Source organism: Trematomus bernacchii, unplaced genomic scaffold (assembly GCF_902827165.1).
Source record: "Trematomus bernacchii unplaced genomic scaffold, fTreBer1.1, whole genome shotgun sequence".
In the NCBI taxonomy this organism is placed as follows: domain Eukaryota; kingdom Metazoa; phylum Chordata; class Actinopteri; order Perciformes; family Nototheniidae; genus Trematomus; species Trematomus bernacchii.
In genome coordinates, this window is record NW_022987648.1 from 13,828,124 (window position 1) to 13,840,891 (window position 12,768).

Genomic DNA, 12,768 nt, shown 5'->3' on the forward strand with positions numbered 1-12,768 from the left:
TAAAACCGCATCTTCCTGCCTGCACACACCCATGGTACACAGCGTGTGCTGTGTGAACCCCCACCCTGCTATTGACGTGGGAATGAGAGAATATCAGATAGTACCCTCTGACGCATGTCTCAAATAAGGAACCACAGATGTGTTATGAAAGTCTGGCGTGCGTCAGGCCAGTATTTGTTTGTTTGTTTTGATAAATATGTGAGGCAGCTGTTAAACATTTTTTGATGACTGTTAAACATTTTTTGACTTTTGTAAACATCCAAACAAGTGAAAGGTCTGTGGCATAGTCTCTGTTGCCCTGAAGTCAAAGGAATATTCTTATTTTTAGAAAGAAAAAAAACTAAAAGATATTACAACCTAGTTTAATGGAGTTCCAACTGATACCTCTTTTGAAACGGAAATATGTTAAGATTGCCCCTGATTGCAAATTTGTCAGCCGATATCCATGTTTAGAATATTACTTTGGCCAATGTTGATGTTTTTTCTGTCTTTTCTTTGTCTGTTATCCATTTCCATTTTGTGCCAGGGAAACAAAAACATATTTTTCCTTCAGCCTTTCATCACACAACTTTTAAATTAGCACAAATTCAGTCAAACTAATTCATTAAACTACCTTTGATAGAATATTATTTCACAAAACGATTAAAAAAGCTGTTTTTCTTTCATTTTTAATGATTATAAAACATATTATTGCCTTACATTGCCATTCATTCATTTACATGTTAATAATATACAGACAATTTCTTAGTTTATGCATTTATAGATGTATGGTGAATACAGATGAACAGAGACTATGTGCTGACTCTCCATCCCTCATGTATATACCATCATTAGGGTGGCGTGTCTACATTTGTAAACGGAGAAATCTCAGTTTACTGCAAATTGTGTGATTTGTTTGTTTGTTTGTAGCCTTTATTTATCCAGGTTAAAAAATTGTGATTGTCAAAAATGGTTGTATTTGAAGCATTTCGTGATGGTAAAACCTCATCTCATATCTAAAAGTTGTGTCTGTCCACTTCTAGCTGCCAGCGAGGGTGGAGCCAATGTCTTCACTGTGTCTTACTTCAAGACCAGCGCCTACCTGGCCCAGTCCCCCCAGCTCTACAAGCAGATGTGCATCTGTGCTGACTTTGACAAGGTCTTCTGTGTGGGTCCAGGTGAGAATGCCTCCCGACTGTCCACTCCAACACATTCTCATTCACTGACTGCCAAATGAGCAGCAAGAGTGTCGTGAAAAAGAACGTGGATCCCATTAACTGGGATGACAGTTTGAAAATGGCTGCAAATGCATTTAGAGTGTTAAACTTTAACAGACCTCCCCCTGTTGCTTTCACCGGGGTCAGAGAGGCAGCAGAGTGTTAGTGACACAATGGACTTGTAAAATACTTTATGGCGCTGTTCTGAGTTTAGGAGACCCCTCAGTTCTTTAGGTAAGCTAACACTGCCACCATCTGATTGAATGTAACAAAATAACAAGCATACAACACATTCGATATGCAGTCGTCCTTTTTCATTTGCCTCACGCATGTTATTTTAAAGTAAAACACGTCTTGCCACCGAAATCAATGAAACATTGGAGAGAGGGCGGTCATTTAGTATTCTGCAGAGCGGGCCGAGGTCTCCGTCTGCTTCTCTGAAGCTCTGCAGAGAAATCAAAGGGCTTAAGGTCATCACTGCTTCTAAGGAAACTGTTTACTTACCACTGTTGCCTTAGATACGGACGCTCCAATTCATCTAGTAAGGAGAATTGGGACTCAAAATCCCAGTGGCCAGAAGTACTGTTGCCATATGTAGTTTAGAGTTGTTTCAGCAAATGCATGCCATATAACTATGTAGGTGATAGACTCCGTGGGCATACCAAAGCATAAATATGCATGTACAGATCTATAAATCCGTACATATGCATGTTATTTCAAAATGTAATTGTGTGCAAGTGCACATACCTGATTTCCACATTGAAGCAACTTTAATTGCCTGCTTGCATGCATGTGTAAAGACCTGTCTGAACACCCGTCAATTTAAAAGAACAGAAAGAAAGAAAAAGCTTCACATCAGTAAAACCCTCCAACACTTCACAGCTCCGGCTGATTGCTTATAGCGCTTATTATTTAATAATTATCACAAAAGTACCTGCCATCAGTGATGATTTAGACCAGGGGTGGGGAACCATTTGATACGGCCCTTGAGGTCATTTATAAACACACGCAAAAAAATTAAACAAGCGAGTGCCTGTTTTTCCTGGCCACGGTCAGGGTCCTTGAACACAACACAAGCCTAACGTGTCATCACGTGGTATATGTCTCGTCTGACAGGGGTGCAGTTCTGACGGAGACCACCAGAACACGGCTCCGACACTTCCAAAAATTGCAGTACCCATAAGGAGCCGTACACATGCCGCAGTTTTTGCGGCTGTGTCTTTAGTTGAAAGCCCAGTGGCGATCTGTTCATCTGTCATACTGATCATACAGTCAATAACTTTGTTGTTATTAGCATCTGGTTAGCTAGCTATGCTAACGAATATAAGAAGCTTTTTCTACAACCAGTGAGGTAAAGGCACATCTTTATATGATCATTAGAGTTATAAAAAAAATAAGAGAGTAAAGTGATTTGTAAAATATCCATAAAGAAAAATAAATCTGCTTCCAGTTCTGTTTCATATGGGTGTTGAGAGATGTATCCATAGATCTCTTCATGTTGCTCTCAAAGTGCACCAGATTGATGCTTTTAACTTCAACATTTAAAAAAAAATCTTCCCGGGGGAGCATGGCCCCCAGACCCCCCTAGAGGAGGTTAGGTCCCCCCCCCCCCCACTTAAATCATGTCCACATGAATAAGAAACTAAATACATTAGCACATATCTTGTGTCCATATCTTTCTGTTTTGGTGGTCATGACAACCGTGCACGTGCATGCATACGCGAGTCATGGTAAAATATCTGGATTAAGAGGTTGCTTTTTCTTTGCACAGCATGAAAGAAAGGCGAAATGAATGGGCTGTGATTTTAGTATTTTTAAGCAGAGGTCAATAATTTGTACGGCCCTCGGAGGATGTTGAAAAAATTGAAATGGCCCTTGAGAGGAAAAAGGTTCCCCACCCCTGATTTAGACTCTAGCATTCAACAGTGGTTCACAATCCAGGATAGAATGAAAGGAACAATAAAGGAGAAGGACTTACAGTAGCTAAATGTCTGGTTTATGATTAGCATTATAATAGGATCACTAGTATGTTATTGTTGCCTTTACTGGTGATATAATAGTATTCAAACACATTGACCTAATTGTGTGACATCATGGGAATATTGTGTCCAGATGGTTACCCTGGTGACCTTTTTCGTGTTCTTTTGGATTGTGACCTGGTCAGAGGTATATCTTTTTGCATCCTGCCACTTTTCCCCCATTTCCCCTGTTAAGACATTTATATGAATTTGGCATCCGTTCAGTTTTCAGGGCAGAGGACTCCAACACCCACCGTCACTTGACCGAGTTTGTGGGTCTGGATATCGAGATGGCCTTCAGCTATCATTACCACGAGGTCATCGACTCCATCACTGACACCATGGTGCAGATCTTCAAGGGCCTGAGGGACAAGTAAGATCTGGATTCATTCAGTGGAGCTCAAACTAACAACATTTTTGATTTTGACTTAACACGTTTTCAGGGTATTTGTTTTACTCAGACTGAGGTGACGGTAGAACCAGAAACAGATTACATCCCAGAGTGCTTTTAGGATTGTTTTCCTACTCCAAACATGAGTCGACAGAATCAATTCCTGAAATTAAAATGCAGTTGGTGAGGAAAAGTCCAAATATTGTAGGGTAGAACTATTTCAGCTGTAGAATCCATCTTTAAAAGTTGTCACCCACTTCTGCCGATGTGGCTTTACTGCCACCTAGTGGAGAGACTCAGTGCAGCACATGTAAAGAGCTGTTAAACTAAAATACAAGGCAAAGCTCTTTTGGCAGGCCCATAGTTTATTTATTTCTCATGGCAGCCCTGATGAAGAACAGACTGGCTGTGTCACCATGTAAGCTGCCATACAGGCTGCCTAAATGAGGGATTTATAAACTTATTCTGCATTTAGTTTCAGTTTACTCATCAAATCTATTTTTTACTAGCATTCGAAGTATTCTGTAGCCATGCTGTATTGTTGAATGTCTCTCCTGTTAGCAGTCAGCATGAATTCTTGAGAATATTGTTAATTGAGAAAAGTAGAAGGGACTTTACATTGGGGGAACAATTATGTTTATTTTCCACTTTTTATCTGGTTTTGTTCCAGAAATAGGTGATTTGTTTCCATAATGATACCAGCCTCCTTTATAGTGTAAATGTCAGTCTCTGTCTGTTGTTCCAAAAACAATCTCTGTTCCTCTTTCTCAGAGCGCTTTGACATTTTAGCTGTTGTTATCATGACTTCTCACTGTTCCTCCTTGACATAATAACAATTCTACATGCAACATCTGTTAGTTGTGTCTCATGCTGCTTTGAAAAACATTGATGATGCTTTTGCCATTCAGCCTAATATTTTAGCACCTTTGTTTTGTCACTTGTGATTGAGTTACAAGCATTGCTCCTTTTTTTTACCTCCACAAGTTTTGCTCTGTTTATAGTAAGAGAGAATGTACAATATGCTTTAGAAAAATATAAAAAGCCTCTCTTATATTATCCTCTGTAAGTACTGGCCAGTGTGGGCTGTGACCTCGTTAAGTGAACCACCAACAGCAACTTGTCTGGCATTTGGCTGTGTGTGGGCAGGAATTCTGAACCCTGGTTAGTAGATTTGAATGTGTGTGTCTCTCCATCAGCTTCCAGACGGAGATCCTGACGGTGAACAAGCAGTACCCCAGCGAGCCTTTCAAATTCCTGGAGCCAACTCTGAGGCTGGAGTACACCGAGGCCCTGGCCATGCTGCACCAGGCCGGGGTGGAGATGGGCGACGAGGAAGACCTCAGGTCAGAATCCATCACACAACTCTGCTGCCAAATCCCACTCATTCTGTCAGATGACTTCATTTGACAATAGCAGAAATACTTTTGGACATGAGGTTAAACAGAGGAAAGGGGACATCAGACCAAAAACTTGATTTTAACATTCAAGCCTTTCTTTGATCACGGCTGTTTTTTACACACAGTTAATCTAAAATGTTTTTATTGAAACAGCGTAAAACCACTAAGAAAAGTTATTTTATAAAAAAGAAAAAAGAAAGTTATTTTATGATATTTACTTGCAGGTGAGTTGCTGGTAAACAACGTGACAAAATAATATAAAGTTATATTTTCGTAGTATATGTCTTTCTGTTTTTCTGCAGTACACCCAATGAAAAGCTGCTTGGACGTCTTGTCAAGGAAAAGGTTGGTTGAAATGTGTTTCATTAATACATATGGGTGTTTCATTAGGGGTTGGACACTGACTGAAGGGTGGGAAAAAACGTATTGGATCTCTGGGTGGATTTCAAATATAAAAAAGTCATCATTTGATGGGCTGCAGGATTATAATCAGCACCTGTCGGCTGCTTTAATCACAGTGCTCGACATAGCACGGTGATGTAATTATCAAGTTAGCACTATCTAGGTGGAGTTAATATATATATATATATATGTTTTTTTTCTTCTAAAGTAACAGTATGTACAACATAAAGGGGTCTTTATAATCACTGCTCATGATAAAAAAGACTGAGTAATGTTGGCCGATTTTATAATACGTACACAAGGGACATCTTTAAAACATTTATCCTGTAGTGTGGAGGCCGATGTGTCTATAGCTCATTATGTAATGTTAAAGGTCCCCTATTATACTGTTTTTCATCAATATATTATAGGTCTCAGATATATACAAAACATTTCTCTGAAGTGTTTGCCTCCAAATACCAAACAGATCATGCATTGTAGCATCCCATAAACCCCTCTGTTTCAGCCCTGTTTCAAAAGTGCTGATTCTCTGTCTGTTACTTTAGATGAAAATAAGGAGCCACTCCCCACGCCCCTCTGAGAGATATTTGGTTAAAAAGAACACAATGGTGCTCTATAGGGCTGTACCCGAATATTCGTTCGTTGGAGTACTATTCAGTTTTCAATTTCGTTTTTTTTGGCAGCTGCGCTGCACTGCGGCTGCCAAATTGAATTGATTGAAATCTCCAATATCAACGTAAGAGCTTGTGCCTCTTCGGCGGGTGCTAACACTTAACCATAAACTTTATCGTTTACTTTCTCCGTCTTTATATGTATATATGACTTTTCTCCGTTAATCTCCGTCACGTTGTTTCCATAGCAACAACAACTTCCTGTCAACATTGCTAACTCTCCTTCAAAATAAAAGCATGTCCATAAAAAATAGGAAGCCAAGCCAAATTACACTTAAGACATATACAACTGCAACGAAAGTAACAAACACAATGCAATATCCTTTTCATTTTCAAAGAACACAAATTGGGTTACATTAACAAATAACCATAAAACAACAATACTGTAGAATAACAAAATGAATGCCGTGAATAAACCGAAATACACGTGTTGAAGCGGTTCGCTGCTGATTACTACGCACCAAAATCTGATCAGCTCATTTTCAGACAGGTTTTTATATAAATGGATCAGGACAAAAAGTGAGCAAATCTTTTTTCCTGAAACTTTCAGAATCTCTTTAAACGGAGGGGACACATGTTTATGTATAAAAGACATGAAGAAGTGGATTTTGCATAATAGGTGACCTTTAAAATATTCAAGAAGAGAGGAGATATAGTCTTCATTTATCCGTAGATATTCAGAAAGTCTTGATACAAACATCTGTTGTTATTTTACATATTTTCTTCCTCAGTATGATACTGACTTCTATGTGCTGGATAAATACCCCCTGGCTGTGAGACCCTTCTACACCATGCCTGATCCCAACAACGCTGTAAGTCTCTCACTTACTCATACAGCACACACACTTATTGGCTGCATAGTAAGACATCTACAGGAACAAGTGCTATGTAAATCTTTTCAAACAAGTTTTGTGTTTGACCTGAAGTTAAACTCACATTATGGCCAGAGAGCAGCTTTCGACTCGCTACAGATTCTTCAGCCGTCTGTTCTCAGCTGGATGTAAAAAGGCTGATATGCAACGCACAGGATTAAGCTGAACAAGTAAAGCTCCCTGCAGTGAGGTCATGACAAATGTAAAACATGCTAGCAGAGCCACACAAAATGCACTGCTATTTTCTGCTTATATTGTTGATACCTATATGGAAAAATAAACATATTAGTGCCATTTTTTTCAACCAGTTTTCTTGGACATATTCAGCCATTTTGAGCTGTTTGTGGAAATGTGCACCCCTGTGTTCCTGTGTTGATCCAGACTCTTCTTTCAACTTTTTGAAATCTTTATGTTTAGCTGTCTCTGTGTTCGTCCTTTCTTTCTTTTAACAGATTGTTGACCTCATGGGTGATTATTCTTTTATGTTTTTGTCCAGAAATACTCCAACTCCTACGACATGTTCATGAGGGGAGAGGAGATCCTGTCTGGAGCTCAGAGGGTCCACGACGCTCAGCTGCTGACTGAGAGGGCCATGCATCACCAGATCGGTAAGAGAGGCTCTGATAAAGAGGCATCAAGTGACCTGGATATGAGTTCTGTCTCCCTCTAGTGGTCACCAGATTGAATTACAAATGTGTTGAATGGATCGTTTGAGAAGAGTTCAATACATGTCCTTCAGCATCCTGTTTCTTTTTTAATACTACAGATCTGGAGAAGATCAAGTCTTACATCGACTCCTTCCGTTATGGAGCCCCCCCACATGGAGGCGGAGGCATTGGTAAGGATTATCTGTTCAAGCAAACACACTGGAGACAAAGCTAGAATATATTGTATTCCTAGTAATAAGTAAATAATCAAACAAATGACTGTTACTGAAAATAAAAAAGTAAATGGTTAAAAGATTACTTGATTTACCTAACATTTAAGAATATTTTAATTGGTATAAAATACAATTAACCATTAGAATATTAAATTTTTTTTGAGAAAGATAAGAAAAAGTATAATGTATACAGCACACAACATTTCTAATGATCAATCCTGTTAAAGGTGACACCTTAGATGATTGGATGTGCGTATATTTATGTTATAATGTATCTTTTATCAATTTTCCTTTCAACAATATTCGATTAATTAATGCTTATTTATTCAGTCTAACATCTACACATTTTGAATTAAATTTTTTCGTATGATCTGTGAATTTGACATCTCTTGACTTAAAAGGTAAAAGAATAAAAAAATAAACTGGATGTTAAAATGGCTCCAGTTAGGTTTTCTTTAAAAAAATAAAGGTTTTAATTGAGCTGTCATGTCTTCCAGGCCTGGAGAGAGTGTGCATGCTGTACCTCGGCCTCCACAACATTCGTCAGACCTCCATGTTCCCACGTGACCCTAAACGCCTGACACCCTGAAGCCTCAAACACAAAGCAGATGCTGGTGATGGGAAACAATACTAATACAATACCACAATACACATAGAGGGAGAGAATAGGAGCTAGTGCCACCCTATGACTCTAATGTGCCACTAACCAATAAGATGGGAGAATTATGCATTTGCAACAGAGGTGTGTACTTTATTGATAGGTGTACAGGGCTGTCTTACAACAACAAATAACATACAAAAGAGAAAAAGGAGTTGGCTGGTGATTGAAGGAACTTCCTGTAGAGCTGCATACACTTAATCCATCTTTGAATCAACTCAGTGTTTGTCTTTTTCTATGTTAAAAACACGTTAACACAGAAGAGTCCCTCCTACTACCAGCACAGACTAAGGACTAATGATTGTGGTCTCCAGCAGTGTTCCTGTAACTACAGGTGTTTTGTATGTCATAAGAGGACTGAACACAAAATAATAATAAAAACTTCAACAAATACATGGTTCTCAGTTTTTCCATTTTCTCTCATGGCTACATGATGCACGCATGATCTAAAAATACCATTTGAAAATGGTAAATGACAAAATGTTAGAAGAAAAAATCTTAGATAACAACCATTATGCTTAAGTATCCTCATTCACAGCACCAACTTCAAAGTGCTTTAGTGTTACAGACATAAAAAAAATATGTTAAATTCAAAGTTTGGAAATTCACCGTATTAAGCTGGTAGTAAAACATTCTTACTGACGCGCTAGCATTATGACAAACGTCAAAAACCAATATACTGTAAGTCCAAACTGGGTGTGCTCTGACCACGTGGGCTCATTCAGTGGCGGCTCCCCCGACTTGAAGGACGAAGAGGAAGATGTGAACAATGTCAATGTAGAGAGAGAGCGCTCCAAAGATGTACTCCTCTGGGTTGATGGCCAACTCACGGTTTCCAACGAGCAGCTGGGTGTTGTATACCAAAAACTACAACAGAGGGAGAGAAGTAAAAAAGCAGAATTAGAAATATGTGTTAATCTGTTGATGAGAGCAGGATGGTATTACACACAGATGATGTACTTTTTCATTTTTTATGAATCTCACGCATTAAGTGGAATCACATATCATTTGTAGATATTGTAACTGTTACAATAATTGCTCGGGCACACTGTCTGTTTAACACTAGTGAAAGACATATATCTGAACAAAGCTGGCTAGACATTTGACAATTTCTTCCATATCTGAATTAATATGAATGTTTTGTGACAGTGGCATTTCCTTGAGTACCACTACTAGACCAGAGTTTCCATCTATGCACAAAGATGCCTCAAGTTTACATCTACATTAGTGGCTCTGTGAGGCTTAACAGCTGGGCTTTGAGCAAAGTGCTAAAAGGGGCTAATATTTACCATCTTAGCAAAGACATACCTAATTTTGCTGATATACAAAGTAAACCTGAGGCCATGGTAATGCCAATATTTTTGAAAGTTAGTATTGAATAAATACAAATTATGAAATGATGGTGGTAGGAGTAAAATACCACTAGGGCCCTTTAGATACATCCATGTATTTTTGTGCCAACCCATCAACTGGATTTCGAAATATTTTACCTACTACAGGAAAGCCGGGGGGAGGGAATTAAATGTTTTTTTGGGATACACCCCTGGAACAATGAATGTCTCTACACAATTTGACACCAGCGGATCCAATAGTCATCAAGCTATTCTATTTTGGACTAAAGTGAGTGGTGGAAGTAGCTTCTGACAGACAATCCCACCAGTGCCTCAAACTTGGCTAGAGATATTTAAAGATCTAGCAGTAAAATGACAATGAAATTCACTGATCATGTTTAATTAAATGTTGATAAATGTTACTAATGGCCTTTTTTTCTTACACAAAAACCAAAACAAACCTGATGGATTAAGGCTCTAGAAATCCAATTTTCAGCTGGTTGGTAGGTCTCATTTGTAATGATGTGTTTACAACAATAGATACAAGACTCAAAAACACTCTCCTTCAAATTCATGTGAGAGTAAACTCACCAGAGTGTAAATGACGGCTCCAATTGCAGCATAGAGCATATGCAGCCACGGAACCTGTTGAGTGACATAAGAAAGGCCTGTGAATGTGAAATCAGTCACAGAGTAACACCCTACTGAGCTGATATTCCTCACACTGAGAAACCCAGAGTAGAGAGAATACATTTGACCAGAGTCCTCACATATTGGAAAGACAGGACAACGCCGGTAACAATCCCAATGATCATGAGCACAACGGACGCAATGCAGAGAAGTCCCCCGCAGGAGGTGAAGTCCACCTTTGAGGAGAAACAAGTCATTAACGGGATGAAAGTAAAGGTAATAGGCTTCAAGCCACATGAAAGAGCAGTCAGAATCATTTGAAAGAAGTTCAGAATATATAAGAAGTGTTATTCGGTAGATATGTCATGTTCCATGCAAAAAATGTAATTCATTCATCTGCAGTTGCATCAGACAGAGAAGTTGGATTCACATCTTATCCTGAAATGTTATAAATATTTAAAGGAACCCAGTGCCCCATTGTAACGCGAGACAAAGGAGTTCTTTTACACTGACAACAAAGACATCCTCTGACAGGCCACGGGCTACTGAGCTACAGAGAGGCGCAGTTCACATCTACATCTACCTTGGTTTGGAAGCAGAAGATTGTGACAGCGATGCAAACTATTGCTGTTATTCCCATGGCCAGAAACACTGCCTTTGTTTCATAATAGCTGTAAAAGACACATAGCGATCAAAACATAAAATATCAGGGTGAAATCATCAAATATGGACTGTTTATATTGCAGTTTATTGCTTGAACTGGAGTGCAAAAACAAACCTCGAAATGGTTCCAGACATGTAAGACAAGGCCAGAGTCTGCAACATAAAACATGAAAGAAAATGTTGTGTTTTTTCTATCTTACTGCCTTTCTTTGTTTGGTTTTTATTGTTCCAGTTATATTGTGGTTTTAGTTTATCCATATCGATCTGTTAGATCATACACACTCTAACAAAGAATACTCACAAATACCCCCAGCAGCACAAGATTCCATGGGAATCGCCTCCTGAACAACAATGGTGTAAAATATGAATAAAACATGACATTATCAGTAGTAAAATGATTTTCTCACTGGATCAGTAATGTCAGGACATGCTTACCTCGGTCCTTTGCAGCAGACAAGAATGCAGTAAACCATAAAATATACCACACTATGGAGGAAAAAAAACACTATTAATGGGATTGTATTTAACAGCATGCCATGGAAGTACAGTGATGTTTATGTAAAGGTTTAAATCTAATTGGACTGAAAATTGTAATGTTTTTTGTTTTTTTTCCTAGAGTGTAACTCACAAAGATGCCCAGTAGATGCCAGGATATCTGATGACAAACAGCCTCACTGGTTTACTATGACAGCAAAGACATAGGGATTACTCAGAGTGAAATGCTCCTCACCAACATCAGATACATTAAGCTTTGGAATATATTATACTGCATACAATGAACAGGGACACTTACACAAATGTAAAGACAGCGACAACTGAAAAGGTGACGGCAAGCTGTGCTGTTAAAATCAAGTAAACCTGCCCACAAACACAAAACCAAGCAGTTCTGTTGAGCACACAAGAACACATTTCAGTGGCGTAAGCCTACATGATTCATTATTGGCACTGAGAACAACAGAAACACTTATGATAACAAATATATATATATTTACCTTTCTAATGAAGGAATGCCGAACAGCTGTGCTTTCCCACTGCGAGCTCATAAAGTCATCCATGTCTCCTGCAGAATTGGGATAGTTAAATGATCATTTATACTTATTAAATGTGGAAGTTATCTAAATATAATGCATGGTTTCATCAACAAAGTCTTGTAACATATCCACAGAACCTTGGTCTGATGCATGCACTCCGGCAGACAGAGTCGGTATTGTGGTGGGCCTCCGAGATGGAGAGTAGCCAGGGGCTGCCCACGTCCCGGCCTGCGGGTAGACGCCTTCCTGGCCCCAGTAGCCTGGAGGGCCGGGGCTGGGGCTGTAAGATGGAGGTGGTGGAAGAGGGGAGCCATCTTGCTGTTGGGTGGGGTAGTTTCCATACTTAGGTTGGTGAACTGCATCCTCGTAAGGTGGAGGATCATCAGTTTTAGAAGTCATGATCTTACCCTGTTGAGAGGATAAGTGGTGATGAGCAGAATTATACATGTCATCAACAGGTGGCATATTGACAATAGAATATAGTGTACAGTTCTGTTATTATGCTGCTGTGTTTATTGTATCTTTGTAACTCTGGCACAACAATTTCCTTCAGGATAAATAAAGTCCTATCTTATCTTATCTTACAAGGTAAGCCATAACATCTAACTTACTACTCATATCTGTTCAT

The 12,768-nt window shown here is 39.0% G+C and overlaps 2 protein-coding genes across 2 annotated transcripts in view; one reads left to right on the forward strand and one right to left on the reverse strand.

Moving 5' to 3' along the window:
• dars1 (aspartyl-tRNA synthetase 1) overlaps positions 1-8,878 on the forward strand; it is a 32,575-nt gene extending 23,697 nt beyond the window's left edge. Inside the window, exons 11-18 of the mRNA XM_034134359.1 lie at positions 1,023-1,157; positions 3,440-3,587; positions 4,802-4,948; positions 5,305-5,347; positions 6,807-6,887; positions 7,444-7,555; positions 7,714-7,785; positions 8,325-8,878. Of these exons, the coding sequence (XP_033990250.1) occupies positions 1,023-1,157; positions 3,440-3,587; positions 4,802-4,948; positions 5,305-5,347; positions 6,807-6,887; positions 7,444-7,555; positions 7,714-7,785; positions 8,325-8,416 (830 nt within the window). The 3' untranslated portion in view covers positions 8,417-8,878. The remainder of the gene's footprint in view (positions 1-1,022; positions 1,158-3,439; positions 3,588-4,801; positions 4,949-5,304; positions 5,348-6,806; positions 6,888-7,443; positions 7,556-7,713; positions 7,786-8,324) is intronic.
• Positions 8,879-9,001: 123 nt separating this feature from the next.
• Positions 9,002-12,539, reverse strand: LOC117485700 (protein lifeguard 3-like). The gene is made up of 11 exons (XM_034134361.1): positions 12,278-12,539; positions 12,102-12,169; positions 11,903-11,967; positions 11,738-11,791; positions 11,545-11,595; positions 11,411-11,450; positions 11,225-11,262; positions 11,030-11,117; positions 10,587-10,682; positions 10,408-10,461; positions 9,002-9,352 (listed from the first exon to the last, which is right to left on the reverse strand). Exons 1-11 carry the CDS (start codon positions 12,537-12,539, stop codon positions 9,203-9,205), a joined length of 966 nt encoding a protein of 321 aa, XP_033990252.1. The 3' UTR covers positions 9,002-9,202.
• Positions 12,540-12,768: the final 229 nt, after the last annotated feature.

Coding starts and splice junctions, on each gene's coding strand:
- LOC117485700 (XM_034134361.1), bottom strand. CDS start 12,539: ATGACTTCTAAAACTGATGATCCTCCACCTTACGAGGATGCAGTTCAC. Junction 11,792..11,902: donor GTCGCTGTCTTTACATTTGT/GTAAGTGTCCCT, acceptor TTGCTGTCATAG/TAAACCAGTGAGGCTGTTTG. Junction 11,596..11,737: donor GGCATCTACTGGGCATCTTT/GTGAGTTACACT, acceptor TTTCCTCCATAG/TGTGGTATATTTTATGGTTT.